General features: G+C 48.2%; 1 protein-coding gene across 3 annotated transcripts in view; it reads left to right on the top strand.

Annotated features, from left to right (window-relative positions):
- The first annotated feature begins 3,457 nt into the window (after positions 1-3,457).
- Positions 3,458-21,685, top strand: part of LOC142021601 (kinesin-like protein KIF19) — a 41,415-nt gene continuing 23,187 nt past the window's right edge. Inside the window, exons 1-3 of one of the 3 annotated variants that reach the window (XM_075010631.1) lie at positions 3,458-3,678; positions 8,383-8,463; positions 19,397-19,507. In XM_075010631.1, the coding sequence (XP_074866732.1) occupies positions 3,565-3,678; positions 8,383-8,463; positions 19,397-19,507 (306 nt within the window). In that variant the 5' untranslated portion in view covers positions 3,458-3,564. Of the gene's footprint in view, positions 3,679-8,382; positions 8,489-19,277; positions 19,508-21,685 lie in introns of those variants that run through there. The other 2 variants (XM_075010633.1, XM_075010632.1) reach the window with 2 other exon arrangements.

A 21,685-nucleotide genomic window follows, 5' to 3' on the forward strand; every position in this document is an offset into this window, starting at 1 on the left:
TTCTGGAACATAAAACATGTTGAATCATTACAAAAGAGTACTGTGGCCTTTTTAAATAAGGAAAGTAGTTTTAACATAATTTCAATAGTGAGAAACTGTCTTATGGAAGACCAAAGATCAGTTGCCAATAAGATTTTGTTCATGATTGGCACACAGGATATACTATGGGACTTAAGTAACTTGTGTAGTGATGATGAGCTGTCTTTACCTATCAGCAATCCAAGAACTCCTCTTACAAATTGTCACAGAGAGGTATCTGTGTTAATCTGTATCTTCACAAAACTACATGTGCTACATGTAGCTACTGAAGTGCTACATGTCAGCTTTTGAAGTGTATTAATGCCAAATGTTACAAAACCATTTTGACAGCTAGACAAAAATATTCAGAAAATATAACTGAGTAACTCTTAAAATGGAAATATTCTCCCAGACCATGTTGTAATCTGAATGTGTTGGGTTTAGAGAATAAGTTTAGTCTTATCCAGTATGCCTTGTAGTTTTTCAATGATGCATATACCTTTTGGTACAGGATAGGCTTTGGCAATAACGAGTAGTGAAACTATTAGAGACCTGGTACAGTGGTGAGTAGCCTGCAGCTTGAGGGCCACATGTGGCACATCAGATTTCTGTGTGGCCTGTGAGATGTTTTGTTTACCATTTTGCATGCACAGGGTTCACAGATTCCTCTGGTTTCTGTCCACGTAGGTTTGTCCCTTAACAATATTACTAAGGTGATACACACGTAAAGCAAGGGCGCACGAAGCATGGTGCATGCTGACTGCACATTGCATTAACTGTGAGAGCCATGTGCTCACTCTGCATCTTGTCAAAGCACTGCTATAGTTCAGTCCGCACACCCTGGAAATTCTCGGTGTGCAAGCAGGTAGCAAAACTACCCTGTCCCAGATTTCAACAGTCTGGAGAGCCACTCATGCACCCCTCTCATTAGTCCAGATTGCTCATTGCTGTGTTTAAACACATGCTTGGATATAGTAACTTAAAAGCTTTGTGATCCTTGTCATTCTTTGTGCTGATATTTTTGTCTAATTATACTCTTCCACACGTGGAGGATCTTTGCGACAGTAGCTGTATTACAGATGTTTCAATGCTGTGTAACCATTGCAATTTTATGAAAATAAGATCTAGCAAGTACTTGTTCTCTGGGCAGCATCCTACTTAGTTAAAACCTAGTTCACTTACCACCAATCACCAAACCAAAATAACAAATAGTAAAACATTTTCTATTTAAAATATGGATTACATCTGCCTTGAGCTAAGCCCCCATTCCAAAACCCCAAAATATAGAAATGACATGAAAATCTGTTAAGGGCGGTTAAATAAATGTTACTGTTTGGGCATAATTCTGGTTGTGCTGTCCCTAAATCAGTTAATTTCACTTCATAAATTCCCAGGCATTAAAGCAGTGGTTCTCAACCTATTTACCATCCTGGGCCAATAAGGAGCCCTTTTGTGTGGGCCAAGCCACACCCACACAACATATACACTACCTGTATGACCCTTGAGGATAGCACATGGGCTCCAATTGAGTGCTGATTGGGCCACAGGTTGAGAAGTGATTCAAATATGAGCAAGTGTCCCGTTTTGTACCTTAAATCACAAGTTAAGAAATCCTGCCTATTATATTGCTCTCCATCTTTAAGTTAATTTCCTGTTTGCCTCCTTATCCCTCTCAGAGCACAGCAATGCCACAAACTGATGGATGAAGTGAGTCCTTTATATACTACAACTTATAAAGTTGTAAAGAAACTTGGGCTCTTGCAGGATGAAAGATATTAACTTCTCTCCAGGTTAAGTGATCAAGAAATATTTTTAAATATTTTATGACTTAGTAAAGTCTGTTGCTTATGCTCCAGTTGTTTGAAGCACGTGGAAGTCCAGTGAGTACTCAACAATTTTGGGTAGAGAGGAGTGCCTCATGGTTCTGTTCTAGATGAGTTTTTTTTCTATAGCACTTACCCTAAGTGTTGTTGCAGACTGTATAGTCTGGTAATATCCCTGCCTGCTACTAAAATGCAGCTGTTTAACCATGGGGTAGAGGAACATACTTAACATTTGATTACAGGAACCTTTTAAGCATTTTAGCTGGAACAGTGTTGCTCATGCATGTTTATGTGAAATGTCAGAGAATCCTTAAAGATTAAAAGAGCCTATGAATATCTGTAATGTTACTATCTCGAGGGAAACTTTACTACTTCCTGCCTGCTGTCCAAAATCCCCAATATATTTTTTTCTGACAGGGAGCTCAATAACATTAACAGTTTTACTGGGGAGAAGAGGGTTGGTTTTTGTTTTTGTTTTTTTTCTTCCTTTCCTTTTCATAAAACAAACATCTGATGTATTCCTTTGTCTAGCTACTCTACCTGGTTTAGTTTCAAGGCACATAGGTTTAGTTTCAGGGTACATAGGCCTACATCATATTACAGTCTGAGTTCTGAATAATGTCTAAAGTGATAATTAAGTCAGCTTGTCTTAGGCCCAAAATATTAAAAACTGTTAATCTAAACAAAGAACTTGACCAATTTAAAAAAAATAAAATGATTCTCCTAAAACACTTTCTTTGTACACCTATGTTACTTCTCCCTGCCATGAATGGAAGTAGATGGACCAAGTTTTAATTGTACGCTAACTTCAGAGGCGGTTTTACCCCTCAATTTGGGCTCTTTTGACATCTGAAATACAGCTCTAATATTTTATCTAGTTAGGACTTGCTTGATATAATAGTCTAGACTAATAAACCCCTAATAAATTACAATAGAACATGTTCCTTGTTTCCCTTTACAGCTTGACTGTACAGAAGGAAATCTAAGCACTGGCAAGGACTACCTCCTTGCACGCCAACATTGTCTTCAGTTCCAGGCAGGATTGTGAAAAATACCTGGAATGTCTGTCACCCCTTAACTTCAGAGAGCTGAGCTTAAATGTGAAAGGGTAGAAATGTCCCTGGAGAGAACAGGCCCCTTGAGCCATGCTGTAAGGGTAACTCAGCTGCAGTAGACAGCAGTCAGCCCTTGGGTTAGTTTTGCCCACCTGGAGGTTTGACCTGCTCCTCGAACCATCTGCAAGGCTCAGCAGCCTGGCTGGTGTTTCAGGCACCCTGCACGTTGCTCTTCCGCGCTGCAGGGCCGAGGGCGAGCGTGTCTGCACTGCTGCGGGGCCCCAGGCCCTGATGGGCTGGGCGGGAAAGGGGAAGGGGAGCCCGGGCTTTGGGTTGAACGGCGCTGACAGCATAGAGCCCTGGAGCCGCACCCACGTGCGGCGCGTCCGGGGACCTGTTTCGAGCCTTGCGCCAGCCGGAGAGGAGCTGAACTCCTGCTCTCCCCGGGGGTAGGGCAGCTACGCCCCCGCCCCGGGGCTGGCGCAGGGGAGCTCCCCGTCCTGCCCCCCCCCCATCGAGGTCCCCGGCGGTGGGGGCCACAGTCCTCCCCTCCCCTTCCCCAGCAGCGCGCTGATGTCACCTGCCGCCGGGGGCTCCCCGGGGCTGTGGCTGCCCCGCCCCGCCCCGCCCTGTGTGCCTCCCGCAGCCGGCTGGCGGCGCGCAGCCCCATGGCCTCCCCCCCTGGCAGCGCGGGGCAGAGGCGGACCGGAGACGCGGCTCATAGCCCCCGCTTGGCCATGAAGGATCTGAGTGTGCAGCAGCAGCAGCAGCAGCAGCTCACGGTGAGTCCGGCTGCCCCGGGGCGCGCGGGCGGCCTTGGGCAGAGCTCGGTGCGGTGCCTTCCCTCGTACCGGGCGAGCCCCGGCTGCAGAACGAACGGCGACCCTGGTGCCCGTGAGGACAAATCCCTGGAGGTGGGCGAGGGGGAACGGCCAAAGGAACACCCTGCAGGGGTCAGATCCGCTGAGCCAGAGGGAGGGGCAGGCAGGGTCCGCCGGCAGGTGACTCCTGTGCCACTCGCTGGCATGAGGCTTTTCCACCCAAGGCAACTGAGCGGCTCCTTCTGAGCTGTAGCTGCATGTTGCTGTTAATACCTGTTGAGGAGCGCGCAGGTAGGTCTCACTCGGCAGAGGCCAAAGATTTGGGCGTTTATTTGCTCGGATCATGGGAGTTAGCTGCTTTGTTTGTGATGACTTTGCCCACAGACCTTCTTTAATTAATTCCTCTCCCAGGTTTCCTGGGGTTTGTTCTTAATTTTGTAAAAAAACCTCTTTCACTCCTCATGCGTATTTTTGCCGTGACTTGCAACATGTCAGAAACGTGATTGCACCTGCAGACATCTCTGCTTGGAGCTCTAGACCATAAAGTAACCCTTGCACATAACGGGAATCTCTTATATAATAATGTCTAATGGCATGTAAAATATTTTGTGTTCGCTTAGAATGCCAGTAAGTCCTTAATACTCTGTCTGATCCCCATATATGTGTTCTTGTGCTCCTTTAGCTGCTACACAAAATTCATTTAATGTACCTGCTTTGGGATGTGAATGGTAACAGACTTGCAAGAGAGGCTCATCAGGCTTACCCCCTTGCCTGCTCGGTATAAGGAGGGACTGCTAGAGAGTAACATTTTCAAAAGTGCTTGGGTCCCATGAGACCCAACCTCCAAAGTCATATGGGTGCTTCTAAAATTTCATCCAAAGTCTTCTAGACTGGACGATAAAGCAACAGTCTCTATCGCAGTTCCCCTAAAAATCCTACAGAGTCAGGGTGCCACTCTTGTATCCCGATAGTAGTCATCCAAAAATCAACCTTGCTTTCTTATTGCTAGAGTTTAAAATGTTGTGTACCAGGGGATTCTGGGCGGGTATGTGGAGTTGCTTCTCAAAACACTCATGAAATCAACAGGACAAGATTTGTTACTGTGGCAATAGGGTTAGTCTCTATTAGAAATCTTTCTAGGAGTCTTTTGGGGCCTTAGAACAAAATTGTTTTGAAAACTGGTCACCCTTCAGATTTGCCATATTAGCCAATTACTTTAAATAGTGTTCCACTAGGATTAACTAATGTGTCCTCTGCAACTATCAAACAGATGATATTCCGTTTTGCTCATGGAAAATGTACACGTAGCTGTTAAGGCCAACACTTTTAAATGGTTATTGAAATTGGATATCTACCCTGAGGTACAAAAGCACTGGTTCAGACATGCTGAGTACCCTCAAATCCACCTGAAATCATTGGGAATTACTAGGTCTCAGCACCTCTGCAATCTGTCCCCAGCAATATTCCCTCTAATCTTTTTCCATCAATGAGCAGATTTTTTTCCACTTGTGCAGAATAATTTTTATGGGCATAGAGGCATGTGTGAATGTGCACTAGTACTAGAAACAAAAAACTTAGCTCTGGGCACTCTGTTAATCAGTTGGGTGGCATTTGGATCTCTCCTGAATGGTCACACAGTCCTGAGGGAGCCCAGGATGAGTGGCTGCATTTGATGATGTTGGATTAATTGGATCAGAGCTTCCACAGGGAGTTGGTGGCAGAGCTGGGCCTAACCCATATAGCAGGGCTCATCAATCTTTCCAAGGGGGGGTGGGGTTTGCCCTGAAATTTGACCTTTTGACCTCTATGTACTGGCTGAGTGCTGGTGATATGTTTAAAAGTCCTACTTAAAACAGCTTCTTTATGAATAAGATGTAGAGCTTTACCGTAGGTGGCGGTTGGTAGCATTAGCTGGTCTTTTGTTAATCCACAGGTGGCCTGGCTTTGAGCAAGCTCCCGGATGTATGGGGTAGTTTCTGTTTTGCAGACACATGCCTGAGTAACCTCTATGCCATGTTGCATTTTTATTTGTACTAAAGGATTGATCCTGCATTGCTCAGGTTCTGCTGGGGGTGCAGGAGACAGGGTAGGGGGCTGGGAGGTGCAAGGGGGCTCAGGGCAGGTAGTGGTGGTCAGGGGCTGGCAGGAATGGGGTCTCAGGGACAGGAGTGGGGGGCTGAGGCCAGGGGGCTGAAAGTTGGGGAGGGGACTCACTGGGGCTGCCCACGGCAGTGTGGGCTGTGCTGCCCTGGAGATAGTGGCTTCCTGGGGTGCCTGGGGCTACACAGCCCAGCCAGCGGCTCCTCCCATGGGGGGTTGAGCTGTGCTGCCTGGCCGTAGCTGCTGACTCCTCTTGTGGAGCAAGAAGAGCACTGTGGTGCCCAGTCCCAACCTGCAGGTATTCAAGGGCTGCAGGGTACAGGGATGCCTGACCCTAGTCTGTGACCCCTAAGGATTAGGGGAGTTGCACTGCTGAGCCTCGGTACTGCTCCCAGGAGGGCTGGTGCAGCAGGCTTCCCCACCACCAATTAGTGCTACAGTTGAGGGGCCGGGGAGGGGTTTAGGGCAGGGGCCACTAACCTAGGCACTTGGCTGGTAACATGGAGAGTCACAGCTGACCATTCTCTTCCTGATGCAGCTGCTCTCCTGTGGTCATTCTCTAGTATAACTGTCCCCTGTGCTCACTGCCCCCCACAGTCATTGCAGTGCATAACTTCCCTGCTCTCAGACCCCTCCCTTTCTGTATTATGGAAAACAATGGAATTACAGGCATATCCCATTGTCCTGGTCCAGCTAAACCATGGTCTTGCTTTAGGTTAGGATAAGAGGACGCTGCAAACCAAATTTGGTGGTCCTGGCTCTTACGTTTAGGAGGAGTTCTTGAACAAAGAGACTCACAGAAAGATGGACAGACTTGTGGACAGACAGATGCACGCACTCTCCAAAACATGTATATATAGACTTTGTTAATTCAAAAATTCCAGTGCTGTGAACTACTGTCAAATGTGCACGATCCATATCAGGATTCATTTGCTCTGTAATTAAAAGGATTCCTGTCCTATTATATATTTTTATTACCCATATTTATAACATTGTCTATGTTCAAAATGTAATTATTTACCTGTTTTCCTCTGTCTTAATTATTTACATTGAGAAGAAAATGCTTCTAAGTGGCCCTTCGTAATGGTTCCAATCTGCAATGAATTCCAGACTTTGGGGGAACCCCACTGACTCCAGTGGGGTTCTGTGTAGGTTAGTGGTTAATCTACACTGACTTCACCCTAGGATTGGAGTGATTGTTATGCAGGGTTAAGCAACTGAGTATTGTGTTGTTCTGGGAGTGAACTTACTTCAATAAATATGTTTTGTGCCATTGAAGAGCTAATTTAAAGAGCTGCACGTCGGAAGCCATTTGCAGTCCACAATGGCAAATTTATTAGACCTACAAAATCTAGGAATTATGCTGTATATTATTGGACACAGTCTTTTGGTACCTTCACTATGAACCATTTACAGATACACAGCTCTCGTGCTACTTCATAGTATGACTATGCACAGTTTTTTATGGGCATGTGCATGGTGGAGTGTTTGGGACAACGTAGCCATAGATTGCTAAGGAGTTAAGTATTGTTTACTACTGACCCACGTTGCAGAGCTCATCTCAGATATTTCCAAACTTTGGGTGTACTTAGATCTGGCATTTTAGTTTGGCTCCATCTCATCACATCCCACTAAGCATAACTGGATACTGTTTTAAACTTTGTCAAATGTTTGTTGTGTCATAGATGTAGCATCCATCATTCACATGTTTGGTAAAGCTTTCTCCTGTTTGAGAATAACATGTCTTTCCTATGAGCATCTTCTTTGGGATTTTTATTTAAATTTTTCTTCTCCATGAGCCTTGGATAGTTAAGATGAGTGTGTCTGCTGTTGTTTGTATGGCAGTATCGTGGTGTCAGCCGCAGTCTTCTCAGAAAAGGATTTGTAAGTCTACTGCTCATTATAGTTCCAGATGAGGACACTAAAGAGCAAAAACCGTAGTCATTTTGTACGTTCTGCAAAATGTCTAATTTCACCCATCTGGTAATTAAATGAATCAGAGGAAAGATCTGAGTCCTTTTCTGTTGTTTCTTCAGCTGACATTTGTTTTAGCTTTCCACCCTTTTACATATATAAAGTGGTGAGAATTTTTTATGATGTTCAAAGTCTAAGGCTAAAATGTTCAAATATGGGTGCTCACTCAGCTTCAATTCCACTACGCTGTCACCAAGAACTTAATAATGCACAATTGTAATAATTGTTTTGGGGGCACAAGAGAAACACAATGTGCTTAATAGTTCTACAGTATCCAGAAACTCTCCAGCGTCTTTAAATGGTACTGTTGTTGGTGGGCAGAGAAGTGAACAAAATGGAAATGTATTGGGGGTTTGTTACTGGAGAAGCAGAGAGGGGTTAAGATTTGTCAAATGAAAACGTGAAAATTATTGGGGAATTAAATAAATGCTCTAGCAGTAGTAAAAATCCTACAGAATAAAAAGAAAAAATCAATATGAAGTTATTCCAAGTGATTATCATCATTTAAACAGAGACTGTGTCAGCGATGGAGTAGTATGCATTGGCTGGTTGAGTATTTATAACCAGCACAATTCCTGTGTCTGTGTGCAGGTTGCTCTTCGGATTCATCCTATCAATGAAGCTGAGTTGGAGGAAAATGCTGTTATCATTGCCCACAGAGTGGGTCACCAGGTGAGGTTGGAGCAGAGCAGCATGGGTGAGTTTACAGCTGAGCAGGTAAATGATGTCTTCTTGGAAGGAGAACCAGGGGCTTTGATGCTGGTGCCTCTGTCAGGATGAAGAACAAATACAATGAGCCACTTGAACGTGAACAGGGCTCTGAGGAGTTAAAAGTTTTGCAAACCTGGGCAGCTGCAAAATTTGTGAATCCCCAAGAAGTTCCCCATTTCTCAGGGTTGGATGCCATGAGTAGGGTAGACAGGAGACATAGACCTTTAAGGTCAGTAAGCTGAAGCTGATAGAAAAATATAATATCTTTTCAGTGAAAGTACTTCAACAAAATAATTGTGTTTAAAAATTTATTTTCACAGAAAAAATATTTTTTATGGAAAATTTCAGAACCTTTTCCTTTGGTTTTGCTTTTTAAAACAAAATACAATGAAAATTAAATTTGGTTTCAAATCTTTTGGTTGCAAAAAAAAAAAAAACCTGAAGATTTATATTAAATGGAATTGTTTTAACTAAAAATTTCAGAGGAAAAAATGTAAGCCAAATACTTCTGACCACTTCTAGTTAATAGAGAATTTTTGGAGGTGGGAAGAAGAGCGAGTTAAGAGAGTGGCAGGAGCTGGTTCATTCTCAACTTGTAAACTGACTGCAGAGCTAGGTTCATGGAAGCTTCTCAGGAGCTAAACCACTGGGGAGTTACCCAGGTTGTTTTAACACCAGTGTGTCCAGCAACAAAACTGTGGATTTTAAAAATTTTACGAACATATGAATTACCAGATTGATTTTGGGATTGAGCCAAGCTAGTTCAGTAGCCAGTTTCCAACAACGATTGATACCAGCAGCTTCAGAGGAAGACACCAAAACCTTCAAATTAGGCAGGTGCAAGATAATCTCCCACCTGCATCAGGTCTCCAAATCTCCAGTAGGTTTAAACCACCAGTGGACAATAATTTTTGATGGGGAGGGACTCCACAATTTTAAGTGGTCAAGGGCTGTACTTTCTATGGAGGGATGTGCGGTTGGGTGCAGGAGAGGTATGGGGTCTGAGAGGGAGTTTGGGTGAAGGAGGGGGTTGTGACTGGGTGTGCAGGGTCTAGGAGGGCGTATTGGTGCAGGAGAAGATTCTGGCCTGGGGGAAAAGTGTAAGATGGGTTGAAGGACCTGTGATGGAGTTGTGACCTGGGGCATTGGGGAAAGGTGGGTGCAGAGTGTTTGGCTGGTGACCTGGGGCAGAGCTGGGGTGCAGGAAGGGTTTGGCTGCCAGAGGCAGGCTCTGGTCAGGAGGTGCTTACCTGAGCGAATGCTGGCCAGCAGCCCAGTGGGAACCTGAGGCACGTTCCCTGCATGCTGCAGCCCCATACTGCTTGAAATGGCTGAATGCTTCCTCTGTGTGCCTCTCTGAGCTGCACATCTCCGCGGGGTGGTTTCTGACCAGTGGGAGCTTGGATGATTGGCTAGGTGGTGGGGGCAGTGCCTGAAGTCTCCCCTCTCCTGCAACAAGTGCACAGTTCCTAGATGGAGCCACCAGTTGTTTTGAGAAACCTCTGGCTGCAGCAGGCAGGGAACTGCTTTGAGGTCCTGCCAAGGTGGGCTGCAGTATCAAAAGGTTTCGCAGGCCAGATGCAGCCTGCAGGCCAGGCCATATCTCGCCTGGTGGTGGTTTAAACCATGAAGCATTCAATTTAATGGTCCTTTGAAAATTATGTCTGCTTTAACTGTTATAACCAATAATGTTCTTGATATCAGTAGAAATTACTTATCTGTTTATGAATCCTGTTAAATTCTTTACCTCAGCATTGTCCTGTGGCAGTGAGTTCCAGAGCTTCGGCACATGTGGAGCGAAAAAAATATTTCCTTTTATTAATTTTGAATTTGCCTCCTTTTAATGTCATGGAAAGTCTTATGGGTTATGTGTTATAAGGAGGGATAGCTCAAAGGTTTGAGTATTGGCCTTGTAAACCCAGGGTTGTGAGCTCAATCCTTGAGGAGGCCACTTAGGAGTTTTGGGTAAATAGATTTAAAAAAAATCTGTGAGGGATGTTGCTTAGTCCTGCTGAGAGTGCAGGGGAATGGATTTAACAGCCTCTCAAGGTCCCTTCCAGCTCTATGAGATATGTAGAACAGAGGCTTTCCTGCTGCCTTCTCCAGATCATTCATTATTGTGTAGATTTTCATCTGTGTCCTCTGTTATTCATCATTGCCTCTCAAAGGGAAACAGGCCCGTTCTTTTCAATCTTGCAAATAAGATTTTCTCTCGGTCCCTAAGCAGTTGCATCAGCTTACTCTGAACCCTGTCTAATTCTGCTGTAGCCTCGTTGAGATGGGGTGAGCAGTACCACACACAATATGCCAGATGAGAAGTCCTTACGTCTGTATTGTGTGGGAACAATGAACTGCTATGAAATATTCAGGCTGCCTTTTATGTCATAAAGAAGTCAAATGAGCACAGATCTCTCTTTAGCTCCCTAAATTATCCCATGCCTGTGATTTCCACATACTGAGTTATTTGTGGAACGGTGTTCTTTAAAGGCCACCAAGCTGGCTCAGTCAGAAACTTTGATTTTGTGTAGCTTATTTATAGACCCTCTCACCAGCCCTGAGGTCGGTATTTTCCTCCAGTGAACAAAGAAAGATTCAGATTTTACATTGGTTTAAGCAGGACCTCCTGAGAGGGGCACAGGGCCTGGGACACACACAGGCCCCCCTCACCCCCAACAGGTCCTGGAACATCTCCTTCACCGCAGGCCCCGCTCTTCGTACACTCACCTCACCCCTTCTCCAAGCCCTGCTCTGCCCCTGCCCAACCCCCTTACCCAGGCAATGAGGTCTGGAGATTTATGAGGGCCTGGCACTGCAGCAGCAGGCTCGCTTCTCTCCCGCCTCACCCAGCATGCAGGCAGTGGGAGTGAAAGCAACTGCATGGGCAGAACAAAAAGCAGTCAAGTAGCACTTTAAAGACTAGCAAAATAGTTTATTAGGTGAGCTGTTGTGGGACAGACCCACTTTTTCAGACCATAGCCAGACCAGAACAGACTCAGTGTTCAAGGCACAGAGAACCAAACACAGTAAGCAAGGAGGACAAATCAGAAAAAGATAAACTACATTTAGCTGCATGGGCAGGTGGAAGAGGCTGCCAGGCCGCTGGCACCCACCACCTATGTGGTGAAGTGTGTGTGTGTGTGGTGGAGTGGGGGGATCCCTGCTGCTGCCATGCCAGCTTCCATAGTGTCCCATGTCCCCTCCCATCCATAAGACGGTGGGAGTGGCCACTGTGGAGCCCCCAGAAACATGATGCCTGGAGCAGCTACCCTGATTTGTCCCTTGGACTGGATGGCTCTGGGTTTAAGGGTAATTTTTACCCTGGAGAAAGTGTCTGTTTTAGCCCTGGAAACGACCAACAGATGAAGTGAGCATGGGCTCCTTGGCAGTTGAATATCCTTGCTGGTTTCCTAGATAATGGTTCAAACCCCTTGCACATGGCTCCAGTTCAACCCCTCCCCCGCAGCCTGGCTCACCACTCCTGTGCATGACTCTGGCTCATCCCACCTGCCCTAGTTCAACTGCTTCCCCACCCCCGTACATGGTTCCATGTCAGCTCCAGTGCCCCCCTCCACCCTCCCCGCAGCCCTAAACCACTCCAGGCTGAACCTCCCTGCTCCCCTCCCATGGCCCCAACCCACCACCAGGCTTAACCCTCCCCAACTGCCTCCCCCCCAACCCCAGGACTTACCTTTCAAAAGGAGCTCCAGGTGCTCCTGCTGTTTCCCCAGCTGGAGAATGTGTATTTCACCAGAGGAAAAAAACGCCCTCCTACTTGTGTGACATTCAGCTCACGCGAGGCTGCGTGGGAACACAACCCTCGCAGAATTCGAGGGACTGCTGTAATTTTGTGTACGTTTTGGACAATGCTTGTCAGTCAAACCAGGCATTAACCCTGGATAAGTGAAACTACATAAAATACAGTTTCAAGTGGGGTGGAATATAAGAATATTGATGCATTGATTCTGGACACACAAAATCAGTCACAGGATCAGAACCTAAAAGTATTACAGCCTGCATTTCCAAAGAAAACACCTATGGTAAATTCTCTGTGTCCAGTTGCATGGGTGGAATCCAGTGTTAAGTCACCACACAGACACTTAATACCTTTACCCACTTTGCTTGTGCAACTACAGACGCCAGTCAGGAGGCTCTTGTGGGCATTTGCTCCTAGATATTTACTGTTTTTGTTTTATTTTCATCTGCATAGCACAGAAAAAAAATACTTTTCTCTAGCACATGAAGTCGTGCAAGTAATTCTTCTGGGATGTTTACTAGCTATTGTTGGAATTTTGGGGGAGAGGGGAGTTGGAAAACCCAGCCAAATGCTTGATGTTTCTGGATCAGCTACTCGGGATTTGTCCGACATCTTTATCTAGTTACATGATTTTACTATAAATTAGCAACCAAATGCTCTAGGTATTGTGAAGATCAGATGGTTGGTGTAAACACTTAATTAGGTATTTATCTGAGAGACAGCAAAGCTCCTCTGGAGGATATTGTACATGGTTTCCTATCTCCCCTTCGCTTAAGTATGTAATCCCTCTGGAGGCCAGAACACCTCTTCTGAGCTGTTCCAGCAGAGCGGAAGGAATACATTTCTTTCCACCATAATTATGTATTTACATGAGTGAGCAAAATTGGTCACAAGAGGATCAGGAGAAATGAAACCTGTTTTCTAACATGCCATAAAATATTTTCTTCGCCTCTTCCCTTTTTCTAATAAAAGGCCATTGAACTGAGCTGATACTTTTGATCCCCGCATAGGAAAGGCTTTTTGTTTGTTTGTTTGAGGGCGGTTCCTCATGCAGTTTTCATCCCTATAAACTTGTTTCTTTGATGGTTCCCATGTCAGCCTGGAATGTTCCTATTTCCAACCTCTTGCCTAACAATAAAAATGGAAGGGGACAATTCTCCTCTTGTTCACGATAGGGGGTAATTTTCTTCCATAACTGCTCGTGACCTGTGTGACTTCAGCTAGTGATTAGATGAACTGTAGAGCTTCAATGTGACTAAATTAGGCCACAGAACATCTCAGACTTGGCATTATGCCTGTGTGTGTTTTTCACATATTGCCATAATGCAACACTCCTGTAATGATTAATAAGTCCTAGTAATTGACATTATAGCAAATTGTAAGGTAGCTAGTAGAACAGCAATGGGCAATGTAGGCTAATGAGTGGGCTGCATGAGTGGCACTCTTTCATTTCAGTGGGCTACAAGATTATTGTAACCAAGACAGTCTCCCAGGATAGGGTAGTTTTGCTAACTGTGCTTGCATACCTAGAATTTGCAGGATGTGCCAACTGAATCATAGGAGTGCTTTGATTGGATGCAGAGATTGCTCATGGTTCTCAGTCAGTATTGTCTGCACTCAACATGCATCTCATTTAATGTGCCCTTGCTTTATGTACTGTGGCAAGGCTGGCCAGGCTCCTGGGCTCCAGGCCTCTATTTAGTCCACTCTCCCCTGTCCCGGACACCACTGCCCTTCATGGTGGTAGTAGCAGCAGCAGCAGCCGCCGCCGCCGCCGCCGCCGCCGCCGCCGCCGCAGCCTGTTCCCGCTCCTGGATTGGCTCCTCCGGTGGATTCAGCCTGCCTGGCCTTACTCCAAATCCCAGGCCTCCTGGGCAGGGGCGTTAGCCCCTTGTGGCTGAGCACTCCTCTCCTTCTTTTGATCCCTCTAGAAAACTCGTTTTGCTTTGCTTTGCTTTGCTTTGCTCCGCTCCTGTCCCTCTCCCCCTGCCTCCTGGGCAAGGGTTCTTTTAAAAGCAGGCGTAAGTGGGACCAGCTGGCCCCAGTTGACCCAGGGCGTCTTCCTTCCCAGCTGCTCACACCCTGCTTGTTTTCCTGCCCTGCTTTTCCCTCTTGTTCTTACCCCCTCCCAGACTTACCTTGTCACATATCCCCCCTCCCCAGCTGAACACCATGGAGTCGGGCTACCTGGGACGGCATACAGTGTACCCGGGACAGGCCATTGGCATTCCTGTGCTGGGCCCTGGCCCTGTGCTGCACTCTAAAGTGGAATGGCTGTAAGGACAGGAACCACCAAGTTATTCTTGCATTCCTATCTTTGTTTCTGTGCATCCACTGTAGAGGCATGTGGTCCGTGACAAGGGTAAACTTCCGTCCGAGGAGGTAGTACATTAAACATTCCACTGCCCACTTCACCGCAGGACACTCCTTTTCAATGATGGCAGGATTCCGATCTCTGGGAAGGAGCTTGCGGCTCAAGTATAGGACAGGCTGTTCCTCTTCTCCGACCATTTGGGACAGCACGGCTCCCAAGCCCACGTCGGAAGCATCGGTTTGTAGTAGGAATTCCTTCTCGAAATCCAGGGCAATAAGGACTGGGTTACTACACAGGGCTGTGTTTAAATCCAAAAATGCCTCCTGTGCCATTGGGGTCCAGTTCACCATGTCAGAGCCACAGGCTTTCGTGAGGTCGGTCGGGGGCATGCGGTGTATTGGTATAGGACTTCTGGGGTAGAAAAGGCTGTCTTCTCCCTGGCTTCCCTGGCCAGGGGTATCTGCCAGTACCCCTTGGTCAGGTGAAGGGTAAACAGGAAGCAGGCGTTTCCCAACCGATCTATCAGTTCATCAATACGGGTCATGGGGTACGCGTCAAATTTGGATACTTAATTTAGCTTTCGAAAATCATTACAAAACCGGAGGCTGCCATCTGGCTTAGGTGCTAAAACGACTGGGCTGGACCACTGGCTATGACACTCCTCAATAACACCCAGTTCCAGCATTCTCTGAACCCCCACCTTGGACCTCTTCTCGTTTCGCCTCTGGGAGTCTGTAAGGCCTCACATGCACTCATACCCCTGGGTCAGTGACAATGTGGTGTTCCACCTCTGGTTCGTCCAGGGTTTGCTGAAAACACATCTGCGTGTTGTTTGACCATGTTGAGGACCTCCCTCTGTTGGTTGGAGTTTAGCTCTGGGGAGATTCCCATCTGTCTCTCCTGGTCCTCCTCTGGTGCCAACATGCTCAGGGCAGCCAGCTGCTCTCCCCGGTCCCGCCAAGGTTTTAGTAAGTTAATATGGTAGACCTGCTCAGTATTCCAATGACCTGGTTGTCTACCTCATAGTTTATGTCCCCGGTGGCCTCAACCACCTTGTAGGGGCCCTGCCACTGGGTGAGGAGCTTGCCCTCTGCTGTTGGGACCAGTACCATCACCCAGTGCCCCACCTTGAACTTCCGGACGGCTGCCAGTTGGTTATAGTATGCCTGCTGGGCTTCTTGGGCCTGTTCCAGGTGCTCCCGGATGATGGGCGTAACCTTGGTGATCCGGTCCTTCATCTGGAGGACGTGCTCGAAGATATTGCGCCCATTGCGGCTGCTTCTCCCAGGTCTCTTTGGCAAGGTCCAGGATACCTCAGGGGTTCCGCCCATACAATAGCTTGAATGGAGAAGACCCTGTGGAGGACTGAGGTACCTCCCGGATGGTGAGCATTAGGTATGGGAGCAGGGCATCCCAGTCTCTCCAATCCTGGCTCACTACCTTGCGAATCATGCTTTTGAGGGTGCGATTGAACTGTTTGACGAGGCCATCGGTCTGTGGATGGTATACCGAAGTCTTCAGGGCATGGATGTGGAGCAATGTGAACAAATCCTTCATCAGTTTGGAGATGAAGGGTGTACCTTGGTCCATCAATATCTCCTGGGGGTTTCCGACTCTGGCAAAGATCTGTACTAGCTCCCTCGCAATAGACTTTGAATGAGAATTCCACAGGGTACAACCTCTGGGTATCGGGTGACATAGTCCAGGACTACCAAGATGTATTGGTGTCCTCAGGCTGACCTCTCCAGTGGGCCGACCAGGTCCATGGCTATCTGCTCAAAGGGGACCTCAATAATGGATAGAGGCACCAACGGGGCCCTCAGATGCGGTTGTGGTCCATGCAGCTGGCACTCAGGGCGGGAGGTGCAGAAACGCCAGACTTCTACGTACACCCCAGGCCAAAAGAACCTCCGCAAGATCCAGTTTAGGGTCTTCTCAACCCCAAGGTGACCCCCAAACAGATGGCTATGGGTTAAGTCCATTACTGCCCTCCGCTGTCTTTGGAGCACCAGAAGCTGCTCCACCGGCTGGTCCTGTATCTTCCCTACCCGGTATAGTAGGTCTCCCTTGAGTATATAATATGGTCCCTGACCTTTGGCTCTTCCTTCCACAGGCACCCCATTCACCTCTACTATCTCCTGATGTATATTTCAGTATACCGGGTCTTCGGCCTGTTCCCATGCAAAACTGGGGAGGGAGGACCCTATGTCCTCAAGCTCAGGGGAAGCTCCCTCTTCTTCTGACCCTGGTGGCCCCATAGTACTGGGCCCAGCTTCAGGCTCCTTTATCTCTTGGGATGCCCTCCTCCCTGCGGGTTCCGCCTCTTCCCCCACCCAGGCTGGTCCCGCGTTCCAGGACAGGATTCGGGTAGTCAGCTGTTTGGCCACCCTCCTCTCACACCTTGACTTCCGCGGTTTCCCACGTGCAGCAAAGAGGTCCTGGGAGAACTCATGGAAGATCGTGGGTGACACCTCTACTCTCCCTCCCTCCACGGGCAACAGATTGCTGAAACCAGGGAAGTCCCGCCCAATCACCACTGGGTAGGGGAGCCTTGGTACCACCCCGCTGTCACTCTTGTGATGTTTCCCTGGAGCTCTATTCGCAGGGGGATGACTGGGTGATAGCACACATCCCCATGCACACAGGATATGCCTGTGCACTTGGCTTGGGTAGGCTGGTCTTGCCTCACCAGCTGCCCTGAGACTAATGTGAGGGCACTCCCCGAGTCCACCAGGGCCGTAGTCTCCACACTGTTCATTTTCACTGGCTGGGTAAACTGATGCGGGGCCGTCGCGACACCCACCACATCTATCAGGCTGCAGAGTCCCCCCAGATCCCCACAGTTGCACTGCATGGGTTCGTCCATGTTTGGGCAATGGACTGCTATGTGCCCCAGTTCCCTGCATGGAGCATCTGTCTTCCCTTGGGGCTGCTAGGCCTCACCCCCCGATACTCCTTCTCTGGCCCCCCAAGTCCTCTGGGGACCTCCAGTGGCCCCTCCCCCTCCTTTCTCCTGCCCCCTACCCTGCCTAGGGGCTGTAATGGCTGGGCCCGTATAGTAGGAGGGGCTCGCTTGCCCTGCTGGGCTTCTTCCACAAGGGGCCGTGTGAGAGCTCGGGTTGTTGACTGTTTCTCACGAGAGCCACCATTTCATCGTACGAGGATGAGTCATTCTGGCAGACCCATCCTCGAAGGTCCAGCGGTAGCCCCCTCATGTACCGGTCCAACACAATGGTCTGCAGGATCCTCTCCGGGCCATGAATCTCTGGCTGTAGCCATCTTCGAGCCAGGTGGATTAAAGCGAACAGCTGGGCCCTTGGTGCTTTTCCCTCCTGGTACTTCCATTCATGGAACCTCTGGGCTCTGACAGCCGTTGTTACTCCAGTCTGGGCCGGGATCTCGGCCTTCAGCTGGGCGTAATCTGCAGCCACCACCTCTGGTAGGTCGAAGTAGGCCTTTTGGGCCTCTCTGCAGAGGAATGGGGCCAGGATGCTGGCCCATTGGTCTCGGGGCCAGCCTTCCCATGTGGCTGTCCTCTCAAAGGCCAAAAGGTATGCTTCCGTGTCATTTTCCCCTGTCATTTTCTGGAGGTAGCTGCTAGCCTGCATGGGTCAAGTCCTGTCTAGGCCATGCACCTGGGCAGTCAGGGCTTTCAGCTGTGTTACGACCTCTCCGAGAGTGGCTCTGTCTTGGGCTGCCTGGCTTATGAGCAGCTGGTTAGTTTCCTGTTGTAGCTGCAGGGCCTCCTGCTGGGTGGCTGCATATGCCCGGGTGGCCTCCTGCTGTGCTGCAATGGCTCGTATGAGGGCTTTCACCATGTCCTTCATCTCTCTTTTCTTTGAGTTCCTCTAGGTGGGTCTGCTGCAGGGTCTCACAGCAGCACTTAATCCCACTTCTGGCACCATGTGTGGCAAGGCTGGCCAGGCTCCTGGGCTCCAGGCCTCTATTTAGTCCACTCTTCCTTGGCCCAGACACCTTTGCCCTTCATGAGGAGGGGGAAGGGGGAAGATGGTGGTCTGGGGGGAACCCAGGCCCCACCCCCTCATTCCAGGTTCCAGCCCAGGGACCCTGTGTGGCTGCTGGTGCTGGGGGAGGGCTCCCGTTGTTATGAGCACCACAGCCCTTCCCTGGGCCACTTCCCCAGACAATTCCTTCCCTGCCATACCTCCTCCAGGTAGTGGCAGTGGTAGCAGCAGCCACAGCCTGTTCCCCCTCCTGGATTGGCTCCTCCTGTGGATTCAGCCTGCCTAGCCTTACTCCAAATCCCAGGCCTCCTGAGCAGGGGCTTTAGCCCTTTGTGACTGAACACTTCTCTCCTTCTTTGGTCCCTCTAGAAAACTCGCTTTGCTTTGCTTTGCTCCTGTCCTTTTCTCTCCTCTCCTCCAGCTCTCTCTCCTCTCTCTCTCTCTCTCCCCCTGCCTCCTGGGCAAGGGTTCTTTTAAAAGCAGGCTTAAGTGGGACCAGCTTGCCCCAACTGACCCAGGGCGTCTTCCTCCCCAGCTGCTCACACCCTACTTGTTTTCCTGCCCTGCTTTTCTCTCTCGTTCTTACCCCCTCCCAGAATTACCTTGGCCCAGTGCGTGTCACATTAGTAATACCGATAGGAAAAAAAACTGTGTGGATGGAAACTTGCAGAATCTGGCAACAGTAAACAAAATCTCTTGCTGGCCATACATAGAACCCCGATGGGGTGCAGGTGGCCCTGAGGCCACAGCTTGTCCACCACTGTGGTAGAACCTTTTTCTTGATTGCACTTCCCACTTGGTTTCCATTATAGACCCAGTTAAGGATGTAAAGATTTTCTCTCCATCTTTGTGTTGTAACAGATGGTTGTTCTGATGGACCCAAATGAAGGTCCAGAAGACATCTTGCGAGCCAATCGATCCCAAGAGCAGACGTTTATATTTGATATGGTTTTTGACCATAAAGCAACTCAGGTAAGTAACGTTCTCTCCCATTCCTAAAGGGGTTTACAATTGGGAATCTTTCCTTTCCATGCATATTTGGTTTGAATAATACTGCACATCCCAGAATCCACTTGGTGTCCAGTGAAAAGGCCAGAGTGCTTATTAGGGGCAAACAGCAAAGACTCTCTCATCTTTATTGTGATCTGCGCTATACAACTTGCTCTTTCTCTCTCCCTCCCCAGGGGCAGCTCTGTAATATAAGTAGTCAGAGTTGTGGATCTGAGAGCCAAAACTCCTGGGGCCTTTGATGCATGAGGTCACAGTTACCTAATGTGGGTTCTTCCATTGTGTGTGCTGCTCTCACTCTTTCTCTGTTGTTTTGTATGGACAAACATCTGTAGAAAGAGGCAAGCTCATGAACTGCCCCCCCCCAGTGATGTACACAGCTGTGTGCTGTCGTAGAAGGGGGAAGATGATCTGAGAAGCTTGATTAATGTATGAAATAATTCACTCTAGCAGAGTTACTTGTTCTGCCTCTCTGCAAATGTCTAATGCGTTTATCACAGTCATACCAAGACATCGCAGTTCAGCCCCGCCAGCAGGGGGAGGCAAAGGGGGAGTTGCCCAAGCACTGGGGGAGTCAAAAGGGCCCAGAGCTCCAACTGCCATCACTGATCTGGTAGTTTTGGTAACTGGGGAGCCAGGTCCTTTAACGTGCTGCTGGCTGCCTCGGGGTGTGCAGTGTGCTCTGGGCAACACTGAGAGCTGGCTGCCCCCAGCCCCGCCCCTTCCACACAGGGCTCTGCCTCTTCTGGGAGTGCAGAACTGCCCCCCCACCTTGTTAAGGGGTTCAGCAAGTTTGTCGCCTTGCCTGCCACGATTTATTTATCTAAGGTTTTACTGTAGGACCTGTCAAGATACCACCTTGTAAGCAGCTAACAAGTGTTTCATCTCCACCATACATGGTCCAGAAATGACTGCAGAATGGGAAGTTCTAGGGAGTCTTCTAGGGCAGTGGTTTTCAACTAGTGTCCCGTGACACAGTGGCGTACCCTGAGAACTGTCCAAGTGTGCCCTGAAATTTCGTCAGTTTCCCCTTGCAGCGGCTCTTTGCAGAGCCATGGTGGGGGAAATTGATGACGCCAGGCCTGCTGCGGCTCAAGCAGCGAGGGTGCCTGAATCCCATCTGGCATGGGGTTCATCAATGTCCCCTCGCTATGGTTCTGCAGAGAGCCACCCTGAGAGGAAATTGATCCCTGGGCAGCTGATGCAGGGTTGGTTTTTGCAGAGCTGCTGTGATGGGAAATGCTGACGTTGCAGGAGCAAAGGGGGAGGGAAGGCAGAAGCCTGTTGAATTGTTTGAAGGGTGCCGTGTTACTGAAAAGATTGGGAGCCACTATTCTGGAGTATTTCTTTATTCCCTCCCATGTGAGTGTGTCCCTGATACAGGATATGCCTTGGAAGGCTTGTTCACTTGGTGCGCGTCACAGCATTTTCTGAAGATGGCCAGTATCTAGTTAACGCGTCGCTCATTCCATACTCACATGCCCTTGAGGATACTGCATGTGCATGTAGAGGGGATGTGCCCAATGCAGTTTACCTCAGCACCTGCCCATCCATTTCCCTAGGACGTCCTTTAACATTCCAAACCTGGTAGCAGCTTCAAATAGACAGTTTAGGGAAGAGCCACAGCTGGTATAAGCAATCACAGCTATCTTGCTGGCAAGAGAGCTATGGGCATTTACCTCTTCATTCCTTTTAGAACAACCTGCCAGAGAAGGGATCTCTAAAGGATCCCCTACATGTGGAATAATACCTTTGTCTAAGGCCAAGATGGACAAGATTCAGTGCGCAGCATTACAATATAAAGCATTACAATACTATATACACGCCTTCATACTGCAATGCTGCAGACTGAATCTTGTCCATCTTGGCCTTAGACAAAGGTATTATTCCACATGTAGGAGAGCCCTTAAATTCCAGTTAAGTTATTGGTATTATTCCACATGCAGGGGAGCATTAAATTCCAGTGGCTCACAGTCGTGTGGGGAGAGAAATAGGGATACTGGGAGCTTTATACCACTGAGAGGGGGAAATTCCAATTTCCAATAGGACACAGCCCTGATTCTAGCCCAGGAAGGTCCTGGGGTATTGGAATTTAGAGCAGTGATATTTTTGTAAAGCATTTTGTGGATCATTTTTGAAAAT

The sequence above is a fragment of the Carettochelys insculpta genome, chromosome 16 (assembly GCF_033958435.1).
Source record: "Carettochelys insculpta isolate YL-2023 chromosome 16, ASM3395843v1, whole genome shotgun sequence".
Classification (NCBI taxonomy): Eukaryota; Metazoa; Chordata; order Testudines; family Carettochelyidae; genus Carettochelys; species Carettochelys insculpta.